General features: G+C 40.2%; 1 protein-coding gene and 1 long non-coding RNA gene across 3 annotated transcripts in view; one reads left to right on the top strand and one right to left on the bottom strand.

Annotated features, from left to right (window-relative positions):
• The first annotated feature begins 580 nt into the window (after positions 1-580).
• LOC138976183 (sedoheptulokinase-like) overlaps positions 581-26814 on the top strand; it is a 46429-nt gene continuing 20195 nt past the window's right edge. The window contains exons 1-2 of one of the 2 annotated variants that reach the window (XM_070349021.1): positions 581-657; positions 3754-4030. In XM_070349021.1, the coding sequence (XP_070205122.1) occupies positions 3794-4030 (237 nt within the window). In that variant the 5' untranslated portion in view covers positions 581-657; positions 3754-3793. Of the gene's footprint in view, positions 715-3753; positions 4031-26814 lie in introns of both variants that reach the window. The other variant, XM_070349020.1, reaches the window with a different exon arrangement.
• LOC138976182 (uncharacterized) lies at positions 22555-25690 on the bottom strand. Its single transcript, XR_011458895.1, has 4 exons — positions 25552-25690; positions 24655-24721; positions 24204-24364; positions 22555-23553 (listed from the first exon to the last, which is right to left on the bottom strand). It is a non-coding gene; the product is annotated as an uncharacterized lncRNA (long non-coding RNA).

The raw sequence follows: 26814 nt of genomic DNA, 5'->3' as shown, positions 1-26814 counted from the left end.
ACGGACTGGTTCAACTGTAGTTTGTTTCTTTACGATTTCGCTCTCGAAAAGAGTAGATGATAACGCCCATCATGCATCGCCCATTCAGTTCTTTCCAGTGTTTGTTTTCATTTAATTTTGTTCACTAGCTTCACTTATGACAGCTCCTGTAATGTCGACCTGTGACGCATCTTTTTTGTTTGTTATTTCTTCCAACAAACTGAACAGAAGTACGGTTTGTCGATCAACACTAAATGTTTTGTGAGAGCTCTCCAAACTCTCATTCTAACTCCTCCCCACTCCTTATTTTGTTTCAAAGTTAGAGTAGGGTCTCAGTTATATTCAGTTCCTCCTTGATCGTTTTGTTTCGTTTGACTACTTCCTTTATGCTTAAGTCTTTTCTATCCTCAGTTACTTTTTATTTTTTCTCCGTCTTTGTCCTCTTAAAGAGCGCTAGTCACTAAAAGTCAGCAATTGACGACGTGACGAAAATATTCTGAAATTCTGAACATGTGTTGTTAATTTTGTTCTCAAACTGACTGAAATTTTAAAACAGCATCAATCTTCAAACTGCGCAGTTCCCACTCATATTTTGTTGTGCAGACGACTTCGGCAGGTCCAGTGTGAAAGCAGAAACAAGGAATTTCTGTATAATTTCCCACTGCGTTGTTATCAAAGGTAGGGTGACATGCAGTAATACTACATGCCCATCTACCCTGGCATTTTCTTGTTCAGGTGAGACAATGGGTATTCAAAAATACTCTACGTACGCTGGTTTTATACGTTGACACAGTTTCAGAAGGCAAAAAATGGGCTGAAGCAGTGAAGAAATGAAGCTTTGCGACTTGCCTTTGTGTGTTGGATGCAAAACGTAGTGTTGGACAGGTATGCATACACCGGAACACTGATTTTCACTGACACTTGAACTACTGCAGCAGAAGGGGTCTAATTCGACCCAAAGTGGGTGCATTTCCTGCAGCGCAGGTGCCTTTCCTTCTTCTTCTTAGTGACAGGTATCCAACATCAGCATGGTGATGAATCTTTACCGTAGATCTTTTAGTGCGCCAGGGTGCAGATCAGTCACACTCAAACTTGTGTCATATATATATATATACGAGACTTACTTAAACGTCTGAGTTAAGTTTCACTTTGATAAGACCACTAAGAAGAAGAAGAAGAAGAAGGTACTAGCTGGTACACCGCTTCATTTGATTAAAGGCATGTGTTACATGACAGCCCAGCATTAGGTAGAACAATTGTGTGAAACAGCTAACAGTTCATTAATACAGTACTGCAATGTGCAGGTCAAGTCCTCATGTTATCATGATGTTACACTACGTTGATAGCAAGTAAAGCTGATGCATGTTGTTAGATAGGGTTCATTCATTTATTGTAAGGCCTAAAAAAAAAAAGGTGTGGTTACGGTAACCCGACCTACCCTATTTTTTGGGGCCGACCCTATAACTTTTTATTACATTTGTCCAAAAAAAACACACAAAAACAAGTAAACGAGTGCAGAAAACGCAATGAAAGCGAAAGCGCCCGAGTCGCACACTTATTTCCCTGTCAAGTAGGTTTAATTTGTACACATTAGAAAAAAAAGTTTTAAAAAAAAAAGTGAGTGCCTACCTTCCTACCCAATTTTTTTTGGCTATGTTACCGTAACCACACCTATTTTTTTTTGTTGGTCTAACCAAAGTGAAAATGCCAGCTCTTGTGGCAGAGGCTTGATGGACTATTATTGTAACCAAAGTGAAAATACCAGCTCTGGTGGCAGAGGCTTAATGATAGACTATTATCCCCGAGTACGCTAGTACAAGGGTCCAGCAGACTTTAATTGTGTGTCTGTATGTCTGTGTGTCTCGACTTAACAGCTTATTGCTGGGAAACTACTGGGCGCAGTTCGTTCAAAAGTTGATACACTAACTTGATAATAGGTCCGATTGATCGTATTAAAACTTCATAATGTTACCTGGGACCTAAATGCGAAATAAATCACAAAAACGACTTAACGGCGGGCGGAATTCGCGGTGGGATAGAACTGCGGTTCGGCTCATAGAACGGTGCAAGGTCTCGGCCAACCAAGACTACATATGGCATACTCGTAGCAAAGCCGCCGAATGGTACCGTAAACCAAGAATAGTGACGTAATTACGTCACGGTCGAAAGTCTTTGACGTCAATGCCTCCCTGTAGTCTTTTTCTCTCGCGCGGTGTGTGTGTGTGTGTGTGTGTGTGTTCATTTTGTGCACATGTGTTAGTGTTACTGTTTGTGTGTGTGTGTGTGTGCGTGCATGAGTCTGTACTCGTGTGTGTGTGTGTGTGTGTGTGTGTGTGTGTAAGATTAAGAAAGAAAGAGAGAGAGGGAGGGAGTGAGGGAGAGAGAGTGTGTGTGTGTGTGTGTGTGTGAATGTCTGAAGAGTACTCGGGTCCAGCGCAAGCGTTTTTTATTGTAACCAAAGTGAAAATACCAGCTCTTGTGGCAGAGGCTTGATCACTGTTGATGGACTATATAAGATGTTTGGTGGCTTGTTGACAGACCAGCTTTTTTGTTGGTCCAAGGGGACCATATCGTCTTTTGTTTCATCTTTATCGACCAAGGCCGAAGGCCGCGGTTGATAAATATGAGACAAAAGGCGATATGCTCCCCGAGGACCAACAACAAAATACTGGTCTGACGACAAGCCACCAAACATCGGTTTTGTCATCATTTTGGTTGTGCAACAAAATGCACAATAACCCACAGGGAGACGAATTTTTAGAATCCAACTCCGGGCCACACAGCATCGTCACAGTAGGTCGAGATAACACGTCAACCTTGTATGTGACGTCAAACGTAGCTTGTTGACGCTTTTCTTCCAGTCTGAAAATGTACAGAGCTGCGATCATACGTGTGAGTTCAGTAAGTGTTGAGCATATTTCTTTTCTTTTTGAGTGTTTATGACTTTTCGTTGTGGATTTTGCGATTACAGAGATAAGTTGCAAATTGACCATGAGTCGCCGCGGTAATTATCAACATTGATTGGGTCTTTGAGAGTGAATGCTTACAATCGTTGTCCTCGGAAACACAAATCCAAAGCCGCGATGGTTCCACACATCAAACAATCAGCCTGATTGGCTTTTACTTTGACAATCCACGTTTCACCTGAAAGCTCAAACCCATTCACCACCTCGATTTATTGCATGGGGAACATGAGATTTATTTCCCAGGTGTTTGTGAATGAAAACTCGTGAAAATGATGACAATATGCTTTGTTAGTGCGATCAATCTCCAGCATACTCATCCAACCCTTTTTGACAGTTATATATATATATATATAACTGTCAAAAAGGGTTGGATGAGTATGCTGTATATATAGTGTACATGTTGATAAAACATCAGAAAAGCTTTAGTTTTTGCAATATGGAAACAGCTGTGAGTAAAATGATATATTTGGTGAATTATGAAGCAGTGAATATATATAGAATAATAGAACACCCTGACGAAGGCCACGAGGCCGAAATATTGGTGAAAACGTGAAGGCTTGTTTTGGTTATTTTTTCCTTATTTGTTTATATATATATATATGTAAGTTAATCTCCTAGTTTTTTTATGCATACTCGTAATCAGTAATATCGATTATGTATTGTCTAACAGTGCAAAACAGACTGGGTCATTCTACATTATGTAAGAGTGCATAAAAAATCCAACTTTTTGGAGTGATTTTCAACCTCTGGATAATGTCTGCATTATTTTGGTAATGTTATCAGTTGGTATATTTTTTATATTTTGAAGGACAAGGGAACGTGTGACCAAGTATCAGTAGCCCAGAGTCATGGATGCTACAACAAACCACCCCCAGCCCTACACACTTGGCATTGACCTTGGCACGACCTCTATCAAGATCGTCATCGTGGACTCTGCAGGAGGGGTGGTGGAGAATGTGACGGTTCCGTCGCTGGCCAACGTGACAAGCATTGTGGGTGAAGACGGGGCGGAGCAGTGTCCTGTCGCCATCTGGAATGCCTTGCATGCTGGTCTCAAACAGATTGACCCTGACAACCAGGTCAAGGTCAGTTGATTAAGACTATAAAAGCGAGATTGCCTATGAACATTTTGCGGTTAAAGAAAAGGATGAATTTAATATTATGTAGTGTAAGTTAACTTTTGATTTGGAATTTGCACTTTAAGACTTAAAAGTATTATTGACGCGTCTCAGGTACTGAACTCTCTGAATGCAGTCTCCTCTTTGCTCCACTAATGAGAGAGAAGGTAATCTCCTGAACCTAAATCAAACAAACAAAATTTCAACATTCAGGCATAATAATTTTACCTATTCTGCAATGAATCGGTGTGTCTGGTGAAGAAGAACTATACTTCTATACAAGCAGACAGTATTCCTTAAATGTTTCCCTTTTCGGTAAAATAGAGGGAAAGATAATTTCATTGCTCAACTCAAAATCTAAAACCTGTTTTTCCTTTCACAGATTGACTGAAGCTTTGTTTAGCTACTTCAATATCTTCAGCTATCAATTTATGATATGAAGCCCATCCTAAATGGGGCGAAGTCGACTACGCGAAGTATACTTTGCGATTCGCTGGAAGCACAGAGTTTTATCACTGAGTTTTTCGGTAAAAAAGACTTCGCGTAGTCTTTAGCGAAATTAACTTTATGCTCAATTAAGGACCGCCTTTAAGCAAAAGGCATGGGTGCAACTCTTCCGTCTAGGACGGAATTTCCGTTTTTCTCGGGAGGCTGCAGACGGAAAATCCGTTTTTTGTTTAATTCTGGAGTAAGGCCATTGTGTTTTGGGTGGGGGGTTGCTTGTGAGGGGGGGGGGGGGGGGGGGATGTCATGTCATACTGGTGAATGTGGCATCTTAAATGCTGTGTATTTAGCCTTCCTTATAACCCCACTTTCAGGGATTCAGAGACCTTCAGTGGTAGAGAAAATTTGCATTCCTGATCTATGAACCAGTGGTATTTTGCTTCAGATACATTGAGTCCTTTAAAAAGTTGGCAACTAAAACAAGCTTGCTTGAAACTTATTTCTCTTTTAAGGCTGGAGAACACTTTGGAGGCCCAATTTCAAAGTGATTAGGTAGTTTTAAAAGTTACTTTTTCTGTTAGTTCAATGTTTGCTTTATCAGGAAAATACAAAATATAAAGGGCTTAACGCGCAAAATTTTAAGATAACGACTGAAGTTTAAGCATAGGTATCAGATTTTTTCACGCAAACACTACTGAATAAGTTGCAATATTGTATTGTGAAAATGTAAACAAAATAACAATCAGATGATCACAAACTGAAGAAGAGAAATAGGGAAGCAAAATAGAACATTAAACGTAGTGATTTTACTTGTGAATTCGGAAAAAAATCCTTTTGTATCCATTTTGAAGCTCAATTTGAAGCATGGAACACCAACAAACATTGATTAAAAGTGTTAAAGTGATTACAGTGTTCAGAAATAGTGTTAGATACCAAGTTGAGTTATCCCTCTTTACCAATTTAAAAAAAAATACACCTCTTAACGCGCAAAATTTTGAACTGTGATGCTTTTACTACCCCCACCCCCTTCCCATTTGTCAGAAAAGAGTGCATATTATCTTTCAAATAGAAAAGCAGGGTAGTCAGATGATCAAAAACTTAAGAAGAGAAAGGGGGAAGCAAAATAGAACATCCAACATAATGATTTAACTTGTGAATTATGAGAAAACTATTTTTTTTACCCATTTGTGAAGCTTAATTTGAAACTTGGAACACAGACAAACATATATTAAAAGTGTTAAAGTGATTACAGTGTTCAGAAATAGTGTTAGATACCAAGTTGAGTTATCCCTCTTTACCACTGTTAAAAGAAATACACCTCTTGTCGCGCAAAATCTTGAATTGTGATACTTTTACTTCCCCCACCCCCTACCCATTTTTTCAGAAAAGAGTGCATAATTATTGTGAATGCCCCTGCTAAGGAGCCTTCTGTGTATTTAGATTCTTTTTGTTTTGCTTGTGTTTTTTAGTCATGCTTTTAGCTTGACTCGCATGCGACTTTCCGTGGTGGTGGCTTCCCCTTTTTGTTCTTTCACTTTTATTATCTTATTTCACTTTTGTCCCTATTTGTTCCCATTTTGCAGCCACCTCTGTAGGTTCGCGTGCGGGTCTAGCTTGCTCTTTATCCTCTAGTTTTTCTTTATTAAGTATGAGCGCCCTGGTACGAACTGTGTTTTGTTTTAATGACGTTAAATATTGTAACGAACTAATTTATAAACAAGGTAGTGTTGCCGGCGTTTTTCTGATATTAATTTCATGTGCCTGTATGGCTCACGCTGGACAGCCTATGGAGTTTTCCCCGGAGAGCACGGGACGCATGTTTTGCAACAGTAATATTGTAGTAACGCGCAGTATTTTTAGTTCACCTCTGTGGTGGATAGCCTGTATTCGTCGTCACTTACTGGGAAGCCGTTCACGCAACAAGATGTTTTAGGATAGATAGATTTTTTTGCTCTGTTCCGGGGCCCAGTGTTTTCTGCCAGCCTCCAGTTTTGTTTTAAGTTATTTTGTAGTTCAGGTTCAGTTGCTCGCCTTGAGTCTGTTTTAGATTATTGATGCTGTCAAAGGCGAGTATCCATTTCTGACTATGTTTCTTTTATTTACCGAATTCGTGTAATTTTCGTTTCGAATCTTTGTTTGTTATGACTTTCTGTCCGTTTTCTTTGTCTTCTGTCCGTTTCTGTGTCTTCTTTCCGTCTCTGTGTCTTCTGTCCGTTTCTTTGTCTTCTTTCCGTTTCTGTGTCCTACGTTTATTCTATGAAGGGTTTTTCTAACATATTTTTGTCTTGGTGATTTTTTATTGATTTGCCGCCATCTTGTTTCGGCCGCCATTTTGTCGTCCATCTTTGATGTTTATGTTTTTAGGACACCTTTGATGTTTATGTTTTTAGGACACCTTTGATGTTTAGTTTGATGTTTCGAATTCTAAGTTTAGTTTTTTCTTTTCTATCAGTTTCCACCGCTCCGCGCTTCTCGCTCCGCGCTTCTCGCACCACGCTCCGCGCTTCTCGCTCCATGCTCCACGCTTCACACTCTACTGTTCTGCACTCTCACTCAAGCTAGTCTTTTCTACTTCACATTTTAGCTTTAATTCACTTTCTAAACTTAGATTAGTTTTTCCGCCACGCTCCGATATAGGTTACCTAAGCCTCTCCATAGATTTATGTTTAGCCTTTTATATATTGATATTATGAGCTGATTCCGAATTACCATGACATCGACAAGTATTCAATAAACTTTAATTAATTTTCCAATTCTAGTGTTCGTTTTGTTTTGTGAGCGCGTCGGTTCTTTATAGCACCAAAATTACATCCTCCAGAATTTATATAAGCCATCACAGAATCTTACAGCTACTCAAGGGCAAGCACAGTGGAAACTTTGATATTTTTTGGAACATTTTGGATTGTTTTCGACAAAGAACTTTATGAACTTTTGTAGGCCTGTGATTAGGGCCACTGACTTTTGAACTTCTTATCCTTACGAATCTTGTGAAGAGATCATGAACCTTTTGTCTTAAAGGAACTGTGTTTCGTATCTAGCGAACAATATTTTAATTTATTTTTGTCGGGCCCAGAGCAGAGCAACTTAGGCATTATTTTAGGTTTGTTGACCATAGCATTGCACACTTCGTACTTCGTATTTTCTTCCCCCTAGTGAGTGACCCGAGGTGTGCCGTTTTGAATTTTGCTTCTCTATATTTCGCAAGTCTTTGTTAACCTCTACGTTTTCACTTGACTTAAAGTATGGATGAGAAATTACCTTCTCATGAGAGTGCCGAGCTATCCCCTTACACTTTGAAGTTAGAGAGGGATGAACATTTTGCTTCGGACACTGATAGTCGTAAGAATGAAGGCGACCGTGATGGCGCTCAGGGCGAGTCTCTAGCTGAACACACTCAGACCCAAGACACTTGGAATTCAGATAACATTCCCCCTCAAGCTGAACATTCTCCTACACAGGAAGGTTTAGGTACTGAGCCTTCTCAACAGGCTGCAAGTGCAGAGCATCTCGCTCAACGAAGTAGAGAAGAAAGAGGCCCCGCCATTGTTAGGGCTAGACTTAATGCTGAGGTGAGGGAACTGTCAGACAAGTACTGGGCCATAAGCCGAGCTCATAAGAATATGATCAGCGAGTTGTGCACAGCTTTTAGGGAAACACCAGACCAAAGAAGAGCCCTTAAAGCTCATAAAATAGTCCTCTGTGAGCACCTAAACAAGCTGAATGTGGCGAACTCGAGGCTTTGTCAAGTGGCTGAAAGTGATGTAGCTATAGAAGAGGATCTGAGCGATATGCACATGCAAACGGAGACGCTCAAAGAACAATATCACAGACTCTTTCCCAAGTTAGACCCGTACGCCTCCAGCTCGGACTTGACTTCCACAGTCGCTTCTGGAGGTGCTAGAGAGGTTTCTCTAGATGCTTCTTTGGCGGTTAGCGCAGCGAGATTTAGGTCCCAGCAAATGGTCGCAGATGAAAGGGCCAGACAAGAAGAGACTCTTTTGCTTTTAGAAGAGAAGGCTTCTAGGACCAAAGCTTTGGCGGCAGAGAAGAAGGCAGAGTTGGAAAGAGAGTGTGCTGAGAAGAAGGCAGAGATGGAAAGAGAGTGTGCTCGTTTAGAGAGAGAGGCTCAAGATGAAAGGTTAGCTTTGAAGAAAAAGGAAAAGGAAGTTAAGACTGCACTAGAGAGGGTGGAGAGAGAAGGCAAGATGCAAGAAGAGCATGAAGTTTTTAAGATCATTAAAACTGACATAGAAGACCAGCAAAGGGCTAGAGAAAGATTCATGCCCCAACTACCTCGTGACAGCCCCATTGATAGGTACCTAGGCACTCACAACCCCCTGCATGTAGGTACACACATAGAGAGCATAGGAGATGTGGCGGTAGGGTACGATAGGCACACACAGCACACACAAGATACATATAAGCCTGCGACAGCCGACACCTACGCCCGCCCGCGTCACCAGCCGGGAACCAACACCCTCGTCTCTGGGCAACATCAGCCTGCGGCAGCCAAGCCTGGACTCCCGCCACTTCAGAAGCCCACGGAGGTCAGGGCTTATGCCCCTTCGCATCTCCAGTCGGCCGCCGAGGATATCCGCGACACTCTTCGAGGCATCTCCAGGACCCTTGCCCAACCTGTCTCCGCTTCTCACCCACTTCCAGCAGCGGTCACAGCCACGGCTCCTACCACTACGACGATGACTACAGCCACCACGATGACGACAAGAGTCGGAGGCCAATTCGCGACCTCCTTTCGGCCTCAGTTTGTCAAAGCTGAGATTCCAAGCCACGAAGATCGTCCTCGCCAGATCTACGCGCCTTCCCGTTTCCCTCACAAATCCCTCAATCCATCAGCGAGACCTTTTCCCGGGCCTTTCCCTGGTCCTTTTCCTGCCATGACCTCCCGAGAGTCTCCGACCTATGTGCCAAGCTTTGCATATGGGCCTTCTGTCATGCATCCTCCCATGCAAACGCAGCAATATGACCACGCTGCAAGCTTTGCTCCTGACACGGACTACACACAGCATGGTTTTCAAGAGGCTCCGGTCACGAGCCCTTCAGACGTCTACTACGGGCAAGATGCATACCTTCCTCAGATGCAAGGCCAGCCAGCGCTCTCCGAGGGTTCTGCCCTAGCTCGTACTCTAGCTGAGGCTCTCCTGATCAACAGGTTACCGACGCAGGAGCCCACTACGTTTTCAGGAGATCCTTTGACGTACCCTCTCTGGAGGTCCTCATTCACTCTTTTGATTGAGCGGCAGGGCGTTTCTGCAGAGGAAAAGCTCCTCTACTTGGAGAAGTACTTGGACGGTCCGGCGAAGGATGCGGTCAAGGGACTCTTTCTGATCAGGGATGCCCAGGCCTATCAGCAGGCCCTTCAGACGTTGGAGGAAAGGTTCGGCAGTTCTTTCGTCGTTGCCAGAGCCTTCCGAGAGAAACTAGATGCATGGCCGGTAATCAAACCCAAAGATGGACAAGCCCTCCGTGCCTTCTCGGACTTTCTTGGACAATGCCTTGTGGCGAGCCGAGTGATAGGCCAGCTACAGAATCTGGAAGACCAAGCCTATCACAAGACACTCATGAGCAAGCTTCCAGATTGGTTGGTGAGAAACTGGGTGCGGAAAGTAAACAAGACCAAGAACGAGAAGAAACGCTACCCTACCTTTGAGGAGTTGTCAGCTTTCATCAAGACAGAGGCAGACATCCTTTGCGAGCCCCTTTTCTCCTCCAGCAAATTTGCCGCCTTTTCCACCTCACAGACCGCCAGTTCATCAGTCCCCAAGAAAACATCGTACAGTACGGATTGTTCTACTGCATCTGCATGTCAAGAGTGTGACAAATGTCTTTGTCAGCATCACGCGAAAACTGTCCTGAATACGAACTGCGACGAAGTCTGTCCCTTTTGTACCGTTCGTTTTCCGACCAGCTCTTCTTCTCATCCTCTACTCAGATGCCAGAGGTTCGATGAGATTCCCGTTGAGGACAGGAAACACTTCATGTACGAAGCGTCTTTGTGCTTTTCCTGTGCCAGAAAGACTGACCATAGAAGTGTAGACTGCACTACCAGGGCGATATGCGACAAGTGCCAAGGCCCACATCTCACTATGCTGCATGGAGCGCCTAGCTACAGGAAGAAGATTCCCAATCAGCAACGGAATGCCCGGGGACCGCCAGATTCTTCAAGGTTTGTCTGTATCAGTCAAGATGCCCGTGTTTCTGCCTCTGGATCAGCATTCGCGACGACCAACAAGTCAGACAGACCAGTCAGAGCTACCATGATTGTTCCGGTCAGAGTTTCAACGAAAGAGAATCCCACGGTAGAGCATACGACATACGCGCTGCTTGACACCATGTCTTGCATCTCCTTCGTTACTGAATCTTTGAGTGACAAGCTGAACACTCATTCCGAGCCAGCGTCATTGAGGCTGAACACTATGACTTCTCAGAACACTCATATCGAATGTCAGAGAGTGACCGGATTGTGTGTCAAGGCCCTCAACTCCAATGTTTCCCACAACCTGAAAACGCTCTACACGACGGACCATCTCACCAATGACACTGAGAACATACCAACATCAGAGACTGCTCGTAACATCAAGCATTTGAGCCATATTGCCAGCGAGATTCCCCCATTGCTCGAAGGCTGCACTCCCGGGTTGTTGATTGGCTACGATCATGCAGAGCTATTCATGCCAGAGAGAGTCATCAAGGGAGACCCATACGCCGTGCTCACACCGTTGGGTTGGACGATACTGGGACAAGTGTCGCCAAAACAGTCTGTCCATGACGTGATGCACGTGTCTCTAACAGAACAGTATTGTCCCAGCGAGTACGAAGGTGAATCAGTCACTTTCGTATATCGCACGACGCTCGCCGAACCCAGCATCTCCGACCCCCTCCATGCCATGGAAAGGATTTTGAGAAGACCACTACGAAGAAGACCACTACGAAGAAGACCAGTACGAAGAAGACCACAACGAAGAAGACAACGACGAAGAAGACCACGACGAAGAAGACCAGTACAAAGAAGACTAGTACAAAGAAGACCACAACGAAGACGACCACGACGAAGAAGAAAGTGGCTCCTTCCCCAACGAAACGTTGCTGTCGGAGATGTCGTCGTGCTACGTGACGAAGCCGTATGCAGAGCAGATTGGCCTCTTGGACTCGTGACGGAGGTTCGCCCCAGCGACGATGGACTCGTGCGAACCTGCAAGCTCAAGACTGTCAAGGTCACCTCGAAGACGAGCCATTCCACTTTCTACTACTGGCGCCCCATCTCTAAGCTGACCGTGCTGGTGAAGGCAGACCCGGACACTCAATGACTTTCCCAGTGAACTTTACTGTTTCGACAGACCGTTTGTGCATGTTTTGATCTGACGTAATCCGTTCGCCTTTTTGACAGGTGGCGCTGTTTTGATTTGGGGAGAAAGTTTCGTCTTAATGCAAATATTTTTTGTGACTTTGTGGTTTCTCTCCATTTGTATATATGTTTTTGGTTCCGCATTTTGGAACGAAAGCTCTTGACAGAGGCAAGCGCTTAATGAATCGGTTTGTTTAGTCCTTCCCGCGTGCGGATGCCTGTGCTTATGTTTAAGACGACTGAAGATGTTTTTCTTTGTATTTTGTAGGTTGCGACTACAGTCTTTCATACTGAGTTGCGGGTTATGTAAAGGTGTAAGAATAATGTTGACACGATATGTTGACAGTGACGGACTGACGAAATATGATGTTACATTTGTTGAAAGAACACGTGTGATTTTTAGATTGAGACTCATGAGAGTGCGTTTCGAACAGCTACGTTTTGGATAATGCCGAAAGGATTCTGTAACGTTTCGGATTTTTTGTATTTTGAACCACGTATGAGAGTGCGTTTCGAACAGCTACGTTTTGGATAATGCCAAAAGGATTCTGTAATGTTTCGGATTTTGTTTTTGAACCACGCCTGTATTCGATGATTTTGTTGATTTTTTATGTTGACTTTTGTAAAGACTAAGATGTCTTCGAGGGGGGAATGTGAATGCCCCTGCTAAGGAGCCTTCTGTGTATTTAGATTCTTTTTGTTTTGCTTGTGTTTTTTAGTCATGCTTTTAGCTTGACTCGCATGCGACTTTCCGTGGTGGTGGCTTCCCCTTTTTGTTCTTTCACTTTTATTATCTTATTTCACTTTTGTCCCTATTTGTTCCCATTTTGCAGCCACCTCTGTAGGTTCGCGTGCGGGTCTAGCTTGCTCTTTATCCTCTAGTTTTTCTTTATTAAGTATGAGCGCCCTGGTACGAACTGTGTTTTGTTTTAATGACGTTAAATATTGTAACGAACTAATTTATAAACAAGGTAGTGTTGCCGGCGTTTTTCTGATATTAATTTCATGTGCCTGTATGGCTCACGCTGGACAGCCTATGGAGTTTTCCCCGGAGAGCACGGGACGCATGTTTTGCAACAGTAATATTGTAGTAACGCGCAGTATTTTTAGTTCACCTCTGTGGTGGATAGCCTGTATTCGTCGTCACTTACTGGGAAGCCGTTCACGCAACAAGATGTTTTAGGATAGATAGATTTTTTTGCTCTGTTCCGGGGCCCAGTGTTTTCTGCCAGCCTCCAGTTTTGTTTTAAGTTATTTTGTAGTTCAGGTTCAGTTGCTCGCCTTGAGTCTGTTTTAGATTATTGATGCTGTCAAAGGCGAGTATCCATTTCTGACTATGTTTCTTTTATTTACCGAATTCGTGTAATTTTCGTTTCGAATCTTTGTTTGTTATGACTTTCTGTCCGTTTTCTTTGTCTTCTGTCCGTTTCTGTGTCTTCTTTCCGTCTCTGTGTCTTCTGTCCGTTTCTTTGTCTTCTTTCCGTTTCTGTGTCCTACGTTTATTCTATGAAGGGTTTTTCTAACATATTTTTGTCTTGGTGATTTTTTATTGATTTGCCGCCATCTTGTTTCGGCCGCCATTTTGTCGTCCATCTTTGATGTTTATGTTTTTAGGACACCTTTGATGTTTATGTTTTTAGGACACCTTTGATGTTTAGTTTGATGTTTCGAATTCTAAGTTTAGTTTTTTCTTTTCTATCAGTTTCCACCGCTCCGCGCTTCTCGCTCCGCGCTTCTCGCACCACGCTCCGCGCTTCTCGCTCCATGCTCCACGCTTCACACTCTACTGTTCTGCACTCTCACTCAAGCTAGTCTTTTCTACTTCACATTTTAGCTTTAATTCACTTTCTAAACTTAGATTAGTTTTTCCGCCACGCTCCGATATAGGTTACCTAAGCCTCTCCATAGATTTATGTTTAGCCTTTTATATATTGATATTATGAGCTGATTCCGAATTACCATGACATCGACAAGTATTCAATAAACTTTAATTAATTTTCCAATTCTAGTGTTCGTTTTGTTTTGTGAGCGCGTCGGTTCTTTATAGCACCAAAATTACATCCTCCAGAATTTATATAAGCCATCACAGAATCTTACAGCTACTCAAGGGCAAGCACAATTATTATCTACCAAATAGAAAAGCAGGGTAGTCAGATGATCAAAAAATTCAGAACAGAAATAGGGAAGCAAAATAGAACATCCAACATAGTGATTTAACTGGTGAATTTAAAAAAAAAACCCACTTTTTTACTCATTTTATTAGCTTAATTTAAAGCTTGGAACTGAAGACAGAAAAAAAAAATTAAAAGTGCCAAAGTGGTTACAGTGTTCAGAAATAGTGTTTGATACCAAGTTGAGTTATCCCTCTTCATCACAGTTAAAAAATAACGCACCTCTTGTCGCGCAAAATCTTGAACTGTGATGCTTTTACTACCCCCACCCCCTACCCATTTTTCAGAAAAGAGTGCATATTATCTTTCAAATAGAAAAGCAGGGTAGTCAGATGATCAAAAACTTAAAGAAGAGAAAGAGGGAAGCAAAATAGAACATCCAACATAATGATTTAACTTGTGAATTATTAAAAAAACATTTTTTTTTACCCATTTTTGAAGCTTAATTTAAAACTTGGAACACAAACAAACATAAATTAAAAGTGTTAAAGTGATTACAGTGTTCAGAAATAGTGTTAGATACCAAGTTGAGTTATCCCTCTTTACCACTGTTAAAAGAAATACACCTCTTGTCGGCCAAAATCTTGAACTGTGATACTTTTACTTCCCCCACCCCCTACCCATTTTTTCAGAAAAGAGTGCATATTATCTACCAAATAGAAAAGCAGGGTAGTCAGATGATCAAAAACTGAAGAACAGAAATAGGGAAGCAAAATAGAACATCCAACATAGTGATTTAACTGGTGAATTCTGAAAAAAACCCACTTTTTTACTCATTTTATTAGCTGAATGTTAAAGCTTGGAAGACAGAGAGAAAAAAAATGAAAGTGCTAAAGTGGTTACAGTGTTCAGAAATAGTGTTTGGTACCAAGTTGAGTTATCCCTCTTCATCACAGTTAAAGGTAAATATGCGCCGAAATGGCTGCAATCTACTGGCCGTATAAAATTTCATCTCACACGGCATCACTGCAGAGCGCCTAGAACTGTACCCACGGAATATGCGCGATATAAGACTCATTGATTGATTGATTGATTGAAAAGAAACACACCTCTTGTCGCGCAAAATCTTGAACTGTGATGCTTTTACTACCCCCACCCCCTACCCATTTTTCAGAAAAGAGTGCATATTATCTTTCAAATAGAAAAGCAGGGTAGTCAGATGATCAAAAACTTAAAGAAGAGAAAGAGGGAAGCAAAATAGAACATCCAACATAATGATTTAACTTGTGAATTATTAAAAAACCATTTTTTTAACCCATTTTTGAAGCTTAATTTGAAACTTGGAACACAGACAAACATAAATTAAAAGTGTTAAAGTGATTACAGTGTTCAGAAATAGTGTTAGATACCAAGTTGAGTTATCCCTCTTTACCAATTTTAAAAAAAAACAACCTCTTAACGCGCAAAATTTTGAACTGTGTTGCTTTTACTACCCCCACCCCCTTCCCATTTGTCAGAAAAGAGTGCATATTATCTTCCAAATAGAAAAGCAGGGTAGTCAGATGATCAAAAACTTAAGAAGAGAAAGAGGGAAGCAAAATAGAACATCCAACATAATGATTTAACTTGTGAATTATGAGAAAACTATTTTTTTACCCATTTTTGAAGCTTAATTTAAAACTTGGAACACAAACAAACATAAATTAAAAGTGTTAAAGTGATTACAGTGTTCAGAAATAGTGTTAGATACCAAGTTGAGTTATCCCTCTTTACTACTGTTAAAAGAAATACACCTCTTGTCGGCCAAAATCTTGAATTGTGATACTTTTACTTCCCCCACCCCCTACCCATTTTTTCAGAAAAGAGTGCATAATTATTATCTACCAAATAGAAAAGCAGGGTAGTCAGATGATCAAAAAATTCAGAACAGAAATAGGGAAGCAAAATAGAACATCCAACATAGTGATTTAACTGGTGAATTTTTAAAAAAAACCCACTTTTTTACTCATTTTATTAGCTTAATTTAAAGCTTGGAACTGAAGACAGAAAAAAAAAATTAAAAGTGCCAAAGTGGTTACAGTGTTCAGAAATAGTGTTTGATACCAAGTTGAGTTATCCCTCTTCATCACAGTTAAAAAAAAACACACCTCTTGTCGCGCAAAATCTTGAACTGTGATGCTTTTACTACCCCCACCCCCTACCCATTTTTCAGAAAAGAGTGCATATTATCTTTCAAATAGAAAAGCAGGGTAGTCAGATGATCAAAAACTTAAAGAAGAGAAAGAGGGAAGCAAAATAGAACATCCAACATAATGATTTAACTTGTGAATTATTAAAAAAACATTTTTTTTACCCATTTTTGAAGCTTAATTTGAAACTTGGAACACAGACAAACATAAATCAAAAGTGTTAAAGTGATAACAGTGTTCAGAAATAGTGTTAGATACCAAGTTGAGTTATCCCTCTTTACCAATTAAAACAAAATACACCTCTTAACGTGCACAATTTTGAACTGTGATGCTTTTACTACCCCCACCCCCTTCCCATTTGTCAGAAAAGAGTGCATATTATCTTCCAAAAAGAAAAGCAGGGTAGTCAGATGATCAAAAACTGAAGAACAGAAATAGGGAAGCAAAATAGAACATCCAACATAGTGATTTAACTGGTGAATTCTGAAAAAAAACCCACTTTTTTACTCATTTTATTAGCTAAATTTTAAAGCTTGGAAGACAGAGAGAAAAAAAAATGAAAGTGTTAAAGTGGTTACAGTGTTCAGAAATAGTGTTTGGTACCAAGTTGAGTTATCCCTCTTCATCACAGTTAAAAGAAACACACCTCTTGTTGCGCAAAATCTTGAACTGTGATGCTTTTACTACCCCCACCCCCTACCCATTTTTCAGAAAAGAGTGCATATTATCTTCCAAATAGAAAAGCAAGGTAGTCAGGTGATCAAAAACTTCAGAACAGAAATAGGGAAGCAAACAATAACATCCAACAGAGTTATTTAACTGGTGAATTCAGAAAACACACACTGTTTTACTCATTTTATTAGCTGAATTTAAAGCTTGGAAGACAGAACAAATAAATTAAAAGTGCTAAAGTGGTTACAGTGTTCAGAACTAGTGTTAGATACCAAGTTGAGTTATCCCTCTTCATCAAAGTTAAAAGAAACACACCTCTTCTCGCACAAAATTTTATACTGTGATGCTTTTACTACCCCCACCCCCTACCCATTTTTCAGAAAAGAGTGCATACTATCTTCCAAATAGAAAAGCAAGGTAATCAGATGATCAAAAACTTAAGAAGATAAATAGGGAAGCAAAATAGAATATCCAAAATAGTGATTTAACTGTAGATTTCAGAAGAAAAAAACCCTTTTTTTTAATCATTTTTGAAGCTGAATTAGAAGTTTGGAAGAAAAGTGCTAAAGTGGTTACAGTGTTCAGAAATAGTGTTAGATACCAAGTTGAGTTTTTGCTCTTTATAAAAGAAACACACCTCTTGTCGCGCAAAATCTTGAACTGTGATCCTTTTACTACCCCCGCCCTCTACCCATTTGAACAGAAAAGAGTGCATAATTTGTATTCTCTTCCAATTAGAAAAATAAGTAAAAGCAACTGGACATTTTTAAAATACATCTTTTCTGTCAGTCCAAGGATTGCTTAGTCCATTAAAAACAAACAGACTAGGATTTAACGCACCCATTTTAAGAAAAAGTTAACATGATAATTGATATAATTATCAGACTTTTTTTATGCAATTACTACTGAAGATTCCAGACCAGGTAAAACAATCATTTTATATCCTTTGTCACATTTTTTTATTTTTTATAAATCTATCTATAGCGAGTCTTGTCTCTTTGTGTCATTTAGTTATTTTCAAGAATTCTATCCTGGCAACAACAACAACAAAAACACCTACCTACCTACCCTATTTTTTTTAGCCATGTTAATAGAAACAGACAATTTATTTGTTTTGGCCTAAAGATCTTGAAACATTTGTTTTAATAGAGAAATAACAAGTACAGCCATTAGCTGTGTCACTCGAATTTCTTTGTCAGGCTGAAACTTAGCTGTTGCGTTGGTGTCTGCTGTGTGTATCTGGGTCCAAAGCAACTTTCACATTCTCATCTACACACTCACGTTACACAAGTATATATATATATATATATATATATACAATTCCACCCACAGAGGCGTTCGGGGATGGGGGTCTCGCACTCGGGCGAATCACACCACAAAATACAAAGTATAACGTACACAGATTTTACTATTGAACCAAAAAGCAAATTAAATCATGAATAAATCAATCAAGCAAAACTTCCACACAATGACACACTCACTCTCGGTTCACACTGAGCTCTGGACGTGCACACTTGGCAGCACGTATACCGTTCCGGCACCGTTTGTCTTACTGCAAGTCCAGCATAGGCACACGATTGTCCAAGAATCACAATAATCCTCGTGAATGTCACAGCAGGCATAGTAGAAAAGTCCAAAAGGGTGCGTTGATGGTGGTAATCCGGTGTACACACACACACACACACACACACACACACACACACACACACACACACACACACACTCCGGTTTGGTAAGTTACCTGATAAATAATGTAGCCTGTGGATTTAACGGGGAGACTGGTCAGACAGGAAGAGCATTTCACATTTCCGATGTTCAGCGATAAACTTGTTTTCTTCGAGAGTTCGATCTTCGTGCGATCAAGTTCTGGCGCGTTGTCACCAAGAACGTAAAAAAAAACCCAGGATATCATCATGATGCCTCTCTACAAAAACCAGGCAGTCTAGGAACTCTTCATCTAAAGTCAGTCAGTATTAGCCCCTCAACACAATCCTCATCTTGTCCCATAGTGATTTCTGCCGCCAAAGAACGTGTGGTTCTTAACTCACAAGACGGATTTGTCGTCTTCCATTGCGAAATTCAGATCTACCCCAACTACGTGCATTGATCTGAGCAATAAAATGTAGATGCGATAATCTGCAAACATCTCTTCAACACAATCTACATCTTGTCCCATCGTGATTTCTGTCGGCAAAGAACATGTGGTTCTCAACTCACAAGACCGATTTGTCATCTTTCAGAAATTCAGATCTGCCCCAAGTACGTGCAATAAAATGTAGAAGCGATAATCTGAAAAAAAATCTTTTCGCGTGAACGCTGCCACGTTGTCATCAGTCCGATGTCTTTTATCCAGAGCAGGGATGAACACACTTTTTCATCAGTAGTTTGTTATGTTTATCCGCAGACTGCTTTCCATTACTTGTCGTCTGTTTTAGCTTGACTCGTGGGGTTCTTCAGCAAGGCAAAAAGTGCTTGTTTACTGACACGTTCTCACGCACGACATGTCGTAAATGCAAGTTCTAACGATTGTTTTTTATTGCACTGATAGAGAATGTCGATATTTGTAAACGTCTGCCATTTCCTAATGTTTATTTCATTATTTTGCATACGGATATGGCTAGTAAGTGGAAAATCTGTTACGACACGAAACGCGTTCTAAATCCGGGAAGGGAGGCTACTCCAACGTAGAAGGGAGGCTACTCCAACGTACTTTCCAAAGTGTGCTCCAGCCTTAATTTAAGCTATGATTCAACAATCATTTGCGAATTTAACTCCTAAAATGAAAAAGCAGTATCAGAAGATTGCATGTGCATGGCAAGGGATATAACTCTGGAGGTTTCTGTTTTTGTCTAAACCTTCTTCTTTTTAACCTGAGCAGTTAGCCCTTTTGAAAGTATTCAATTGAAACAAACTCAGTGACTTGAAACTTGTTTCTCATTTGGTTGAAGCTATGGTTCAACAATTATTTGAGAATTTACCTCCTGCAATGATACATTCAAAAGCTTCAAGTAAAGAAGTTGTAATACAAGGGAGGTGACTAATTTCCTGTGTTTGTGAAAACTTTTTGTTAGCATGGTAATTTTCCTTTAATTCAGTAAACATTTTTTTTAAATCAAAGACAAAACTAGGTGATAAAATCAATCACCTTCAAGTTTACAAGATTTTTAATTTGGGCATCTCCAATTTTAAGGTTTTGTTAGCAAGGAGAGGCTTCTAAAACCCTTCTTCAAATGTGTTGACCTAATTGTTTTTTGTGGACCCTCTAGCAAGAGTGATGCAACCAAACACCTTCAAGTATAGAGGTTTTTCGTGTTGTGCATCCTCCTACCCCCCCCCCCCCCCCCCCCCCCCCCCCGCCAAATTTTGTTGTTGTTGTTGCTGTTTTCAGTTTTAAAACCAGGAGAGGCTCAAATAGCCCCTCTTAAAATGCTAAAATTCATTAAATATCATATTCTTACTCCGAATCACATTAGCATTGAGTCACCTGAGATGCTTATCACTGAAAAACGCTTACCCGGCTAAAGAATTTAAAGGGAAGCAACCCCATCACCAAAACGAAAGTGAAAGTAGCTTTGGTAATGGGCCAGCACACCGGGAGTTACCTCCCATACGGGTGTATGCCACGTCACTTCCTCTAGGAACACGTGCCTATTCTCATACGTCTTTTTCACCTCGGAGAGGACGGTTCACTTTTTGACGCTCTGTGGCTGACCTTGTGTGTTTGAGTGACACCCGCCGGCCACGTTACCCAGCTTTTCTGCTCGCCTTGCCTACAGTTTGGTGAGCTCGTTCCCGTTTGTTGTTGGTTGTTTGCGCTGTTTCGTTACTGTACGTTGTCTGTTTTTTACGGACTTGTGTGTCAGTGACTTGCGTGTTTCGCCATTTTGTTGTGTGAGTTAGTTAGCTAACTCGTGTGACTTTGCTAGTAGCTCTGCGTGCCCTCTTTCTGTTTGGGCAAGTGTAGCTTTAGTATTTTGTTGACGCGTAAGCGTGTGTGTTTACTGTGTTTTCAGTCGTTTAGACTTACGTTTCAGTAAATCTTTTTTGCTTTGCCACGTGTTGTTGACGTTCGTGTCAGTGTCTTGCGTGTCGCCATTTTGTTGTGTGAGTTAGTTTTCTAGCTCGTGTGACTTTGTTCGTAGCTCTCCGTGCCTCTGCTTTTTGTGGGGCAAGTTTAGCTATAGTATTTTGTAAACGCATTAGTGCGTTGTGTTTACTGAATTTTCCAGTCGTTTAGACTTATGTTTCAGTAAAAAAAATTTTTTTTTTTCGCGTTGCCACGTGTTGTTGTCAACATGTCTGATTCAGACAAGCGCCGTGGCAAGTCGGACCCCAAGGGGAAAGTTAAGCCTAAGTCTTCCTCTTCCAAAGCAACGTTACTTGTTACAGACCAAGAGCGTAACACTTTGTTGGCTGTACCAATTTCGGCGCCTAGCGCTGTTACTACTTCTGCTTCTTTTGCGGCGCCTAGCGCTACTGTTACTTCTGCACCTGTCTCTACATCGGAGACTTCGTCATCGTTGTTAGCACCTGGACAAGGTGCGTTGGTTTCCTCTCTGTTAAAGTCACTGCCCTTACCCAAATGCAGTATACTTATTTTGTACTGCAGGAGGTACAATTTTGGTACGTTTGCAGCACATTTAAGGTACGTACTGAAAATGTACCAAATTGGAACCGTGCTGAAAATATGCTGAAAAGATACCAAAAATATACCTCCAAGTACTGAAAACGTACTTCCCTTTTCAAAGTATCAACATGTACTGAAAATATACTGAATATGTGCTGTTAACATGCACACCATGAAAGTTTTAGGGCAAATGCTAGCATTTGTAAATAAGAAAAACTGAGAAAAGTCAAAACAATTTGCAGTGGCAATCTTCAGCTTTTAATATCCGAAAAATAACAATGCATTCACATGAATCCATGTGTATATCTATATCTATATATGCACACACACAATGCAAATTTAAAACAAATAGTGTTCAACTTTACAGAAAAATATGTATTAACTTTTACACCTGCATGCAAGCATACCACAACCATACTGCAAATGTACCACAAATATACTGCAACTGTACTGATTAATTGCTGCTTTGGAGACATACCTCACAGATACTGAAAGCATACCAATAATATACTGCCATAGAAGTTAAAGAATATACCATAAGTATACTGATTATGTACTGCTGCAGAAGTATACTAAAAGTATACTAATAATATACTTCTCTAGAGGTTTAAGAAAAATTGCCACAGAAAAAAGAATGTACTATAAGTATACTGATTATGTACTGCTGCAGAGGTATACCAAAAATGTACTAAAAGTATACCAATAATATACTTCCCCAGAGGTTTAAGAAAAATTGCCACAGAAAAAAGAATGTACCATTAGTATACTGATTATGTACTGCTGCAGAGGTATACCAAAAATGTACTAAAAGTATACCAATAATATACTTCCCCAGAGGTTTAAGAAAAATTGCCACAGAAAAAAGAATGTACCATTAGTATACTGATTATGTACTGCTGCAGAGGTATACCAAAAATGTACTAAAAGTATACCAATAATATACTTCCCCAGAGGTTTATAAAAATAGCCACAGAAAAAAGGGGGTGGGGGGAGGGAGAGGGGGTGGGGGGAGGGAGGGAGAGGGGGAAAGGGGGTTGGGGGGGGGGGAGATAGAAAGGAAAAAAAATATATGTCAGTACACAAAAAAACAAGAAGAGCAAACGCTCGATCGAGTCACTTTCGCAGTTCTGAATATTATATGAGGCATCAGATGGACAGGAAGAAATTGCTATTCACAACACAATGAGTCACGTTCACATAAAATTTGAGCCCGGTCACTTTTATAGTTTCCGAGAGAAGCCCAACGTTAAGTTGTGTGTTGCCGAACAGAAAAGGCTAGTTATCTCCCTTGTTTTTCTGATAACGTTCGTAAAAGGCTACAGATGTAAATACTTTGATGTAAAGAATAATCCTACAAAGTTTCAATCACATCCGATGAACTTTGTCAAAGATATAAAATGTCTAATTTTTCCTTTGACGCTGACCTGTGACCTTGAAAAAGGTCAAAGGTCAACGAAACCATCGTTAAAGTGTAGAGGTCATTGGAGGTCACGACTAAACAAAATATGAGCCCGATCGCTTTGATAGTTTCCGAGAAAAGTCCAACGTTAAGGTGGTGTCTACGGCCGGCCGGCCGGCCGGACGGCCGGACAGACTAACACTGACCGATTACATAGAGTCACTTTTTCTCAAGTGACTCAATAACCCTCATCAAAGTTTCCATACCATAGAACATGGGTGGAGATCACATAAAGACACCACAGACAAAATATGACTAGAACTCTCATACCAATAATAGGAGAGAAACAATTTGATGTACATACAACAGAACGTGACTAGATAAACGCATGACTAGAAATCACAAACCAATTTTAGGAGAGAAACAATTTGATGTACATACAACAGAACGTGACTAGATAAAAATATACCACAGAGAAAAAAAGAAAACAGATCTAAAAGAAAATAAAGTCTGTCCATACATCCAAACAACCATAGGTCCTGGCACATGGCACAATAATATATTATATCAGGACGTAAAAGTTACTTCGAATTCTTAGCTTTACAAATGGCTGCTGACAGCTTGCTCCGCAGCACCGTCCTAATCCTCGCCGACGAGCTGCCCTCATTGCTTGCCACGGTGTAAGCTGAAATGATATATTCAGCAGGTTCAGACAAAATTATAATTCAAATTAAAGCCTGCAAGAAAAATATTAATATCCATCCAAACCTCTGTACTTGAAGTCTTTTCTTTAACTTTACCAGCAGAATACCACTTGTGCAATTGAATGCATCTCTGTCTGCTTCAGATCCGGGATGTTCCCCCGGACAAGATTTTTAACTTTTTAAAAGAGATCAAGATTTTTTTTATAAGATTGTAAGTACCAGAAGTGATAGTGATTAATTTTTAGAACCTTCTTTTACAGTGATAGATCTGAATTTTTTGTTTGTTTGTTTAACGCCCAGCCGATCACGAAGGGCCATATCAGGGCGGTGCTGCTTTGACATTTAACGTGCGCCACACACAAGACAGAAGTCGCAGTATGCGAATGCTTGCAACAAAATTCACAAATGGCTATTAAGCAAGTCACGTGGACAACATCCGAGTCATAACGGAGTGGTACCCAGGCATCAGTACTTGGCTAGTTACGCTATGTTCATTATTGATTGTCGAGGGATAAGTGAACATTTTGGATGCTTGTCATTTTGTTGTTGAGCATAGCAGCTGCAAAATCGGAGCATGCTACGCCAAACATTGTAGCAGTTGGCAGGTATGCAGCTATCATACCTAACATACCTTGTGTAGCATAGCTGGCCATCAGCTCCCCCTCCAGCTCGCGCTGTCTTGCCTCCAGGCTAGTCAGTAGTGACCTTGGCCTGCAGGTCCTTGACCTGCTCCCTCAGTGCAGCTGCATTCGCCTTGCAGGCTTCAGTGCAGGCCAGGTGCTGTGGTTAGAACTGAAAAAAAGAATACCAATTATGCACATGTATAAATAAAAAATGTTACTAAAACATTAACCAAAACTGTCGGCACTTAAAAAGTGAGCAGACACATCATAATTTTGTTGGGGAATAATTAAATAAATCCATAAACAAAAAGACTGCCAACGTTCCAAAATTCAGAATCAAAATCCAAGAACGGTAGTTTGTTGTAATTTAATATATATTTGTGAATGTATTGTTTTGTCAATAACAAACGTTCCAACAAACTTACCTTTCTTGTTTTTTGATAGGGAATAATTAGTTACCTGATCTCGGCGCCTTAGCCGCTACTGTTGCACGCGGTGTTGGTGCACCATCGAGGTCATATGAAGGCTAAAACAAAAAAATCCCATAGCAACACGTGAGAACATTCAACTTTCAAGGCTTTTGAAAAAAAGACACTAGCTGCTATTAGGATCTGCTCTAAATGTCACATGCACAGAAATGATCAGGCTTCAAGCAAAGAATGAAGCAATAAACTAACTCAGTAACTGGCAACACTCGCTGCAAATTGAGGAACATTTGTCGTGGTGACTGGCGACGCTGACTCTAGCGACGCCAACTGCATAGCTAATATAAATAAAACAAATATAGATTTGCTTATTTGCTACTCTTCACTGCGCACATGTATCCAGGGGATACTTGAAAAAAAACCAGCATAGTACTCAGTAATAGTAGTTATTATTACTTTTGTCTAATAAAGTAATACTAATAGTAAATAACTTAATATACAATTCAACATTTGATTATTTTAGTTTAACTTTGAAGAGAAACAATTAGTTAAACTTGCTAATTTTCAAATACTAAATGTATGGAAGGAAATAATATTGGTTGGCAATATTACAAATGACGAATGCAAGCACTCTTCGTGGGTGCAAGTGAGGCTCTATAAAGTATAAAGAATGTCCTGCATGGCCAATGACTCATTACTAAAGTGCTCAAATTCAAACTCAAAGCTAAGTTCTGTTCTATTTCTAGTGGCACTGGTAACAGTAACTTCAGTAAGTGAAAGTTTGAAAAGAGTAATGAATGTGTATTTCTTTGTCTTCGTGCCATACTACCACTACCAGTCCCATTATGTCACTCGACTCACTGGGTCAGCACAATAGCTACACTAAAAGTTAAAATACCACTGTATCAAAACAATCAACACAATTACTTACCAACGAGAGTGAAGAGGGTTTGTGAAGAGAGTGAGTCACTCATTGCGATTCGGGTGGAGGCAAAGTGGATGTTTCATGTTTCGTTTCTGAGCCAGAGGTGTCACTGTCAGCCATGGTTAGAACTCCACGTTGTCAAAGGACCGGCTGGCTTTTCCCATGGAAGTAGTTGTGCATCTCAACATTGCAACAATATTGTAGACTTTGATCCCACACTTAGATATCCAGTTCAAAAGCTTCGTTCATGATGCATTCCTGGGAAAATATCCACTCTAGACACGCACTGTTTCAGTCATGCCTCATGGCAGCTTCAAAAATGGCGGTGTACTTTTGTCTCCTTTCATTTGATTGGGCGATATTTTTAGAACTAGCCACCATGCAGACAAGAGTGAAAAGTAGGTTTTGGACCAGAAATGTTTTCAAATCACTAAGGTGTTGTTGTTTTTTTAAAGTTTTTTTTAATCACATTCTTTTGTCCAGTGGATGCAGCAACATATTTATGTTCTGCTTATTTTGAAGTTTAAACTGTGTTTTAGGTATTAAAAAAAAATATAAAAAAAATTGAACATTTTGAATAAGTTAATTTACTGTGCCGTCTTGTTAAAATAAATAATGCAGAATATTGTATACATGTGTGTTTTGGTTGGTGTATTTATTCCAGTTTGAATGGTACCTGGATGTTTGGGGAAGAAGAAGGCAAACGTCTATATCATTAAGAATGTAGATGCAAATTGTAATGTCTTGCTTCAAGTTAACTGAAACATATGGTCAAATATATATATATATATATATATGCATTTGATTTACACTATCGATGACAGCTAGAGAAAATGGCTCGATGAAAGATTGAATGGCGTAGTGTTTGTCGTACATTTTTAGTACACAAAATGTTTCTAAGTCCAACTGGCACTCGCAGTATGAAAAGTAACAAAGTCGAAGCAGTACATTTGCAGTACAGGCAAAAAATGGCTAAGTTATTTTGGTATGTTTTCAGTATACATAATATTTTCTAAGTCCAAAAGAAGCACATTTTCAGTACACAAAATGTTTTCTAAGTCATATTGAAGTACTTTTTCAGCATACAAAATATTTTCAAAGTCCAACAAAAGCACATTTTCAGTACATCAAAAAGTGGTTAAGTCTAAACGAGGTATGTTTTCAGTACAATAGAGGTATGTTTTCAGTATACCACCTAACTTGGTTCAAAACTGCAGTACATTTTCAGTGTACCTAAAATGTACTGAATTTTCTTTGCAGCACATTTGA

This window comes from Littorina saxatilis, linkage group LG9 (genome assembly GCF_037325665.1).
Source record: "Littorina saxatilis isolate snail1 linkage group LG9, US_GU_Lsax_2.0, whole genome shotgun sequence".
Lineage (NCBI taxonomy): Eukaryota > Metazoa > Mollusca > Gastropoda > Littorinimorpha > Littorinidae > Littorina > Littorina saxatilis.
Note: the sequence above shows the minus strand (reverse complement) of the source record. Positions and strands in the feature narration are given on the sequence as shown.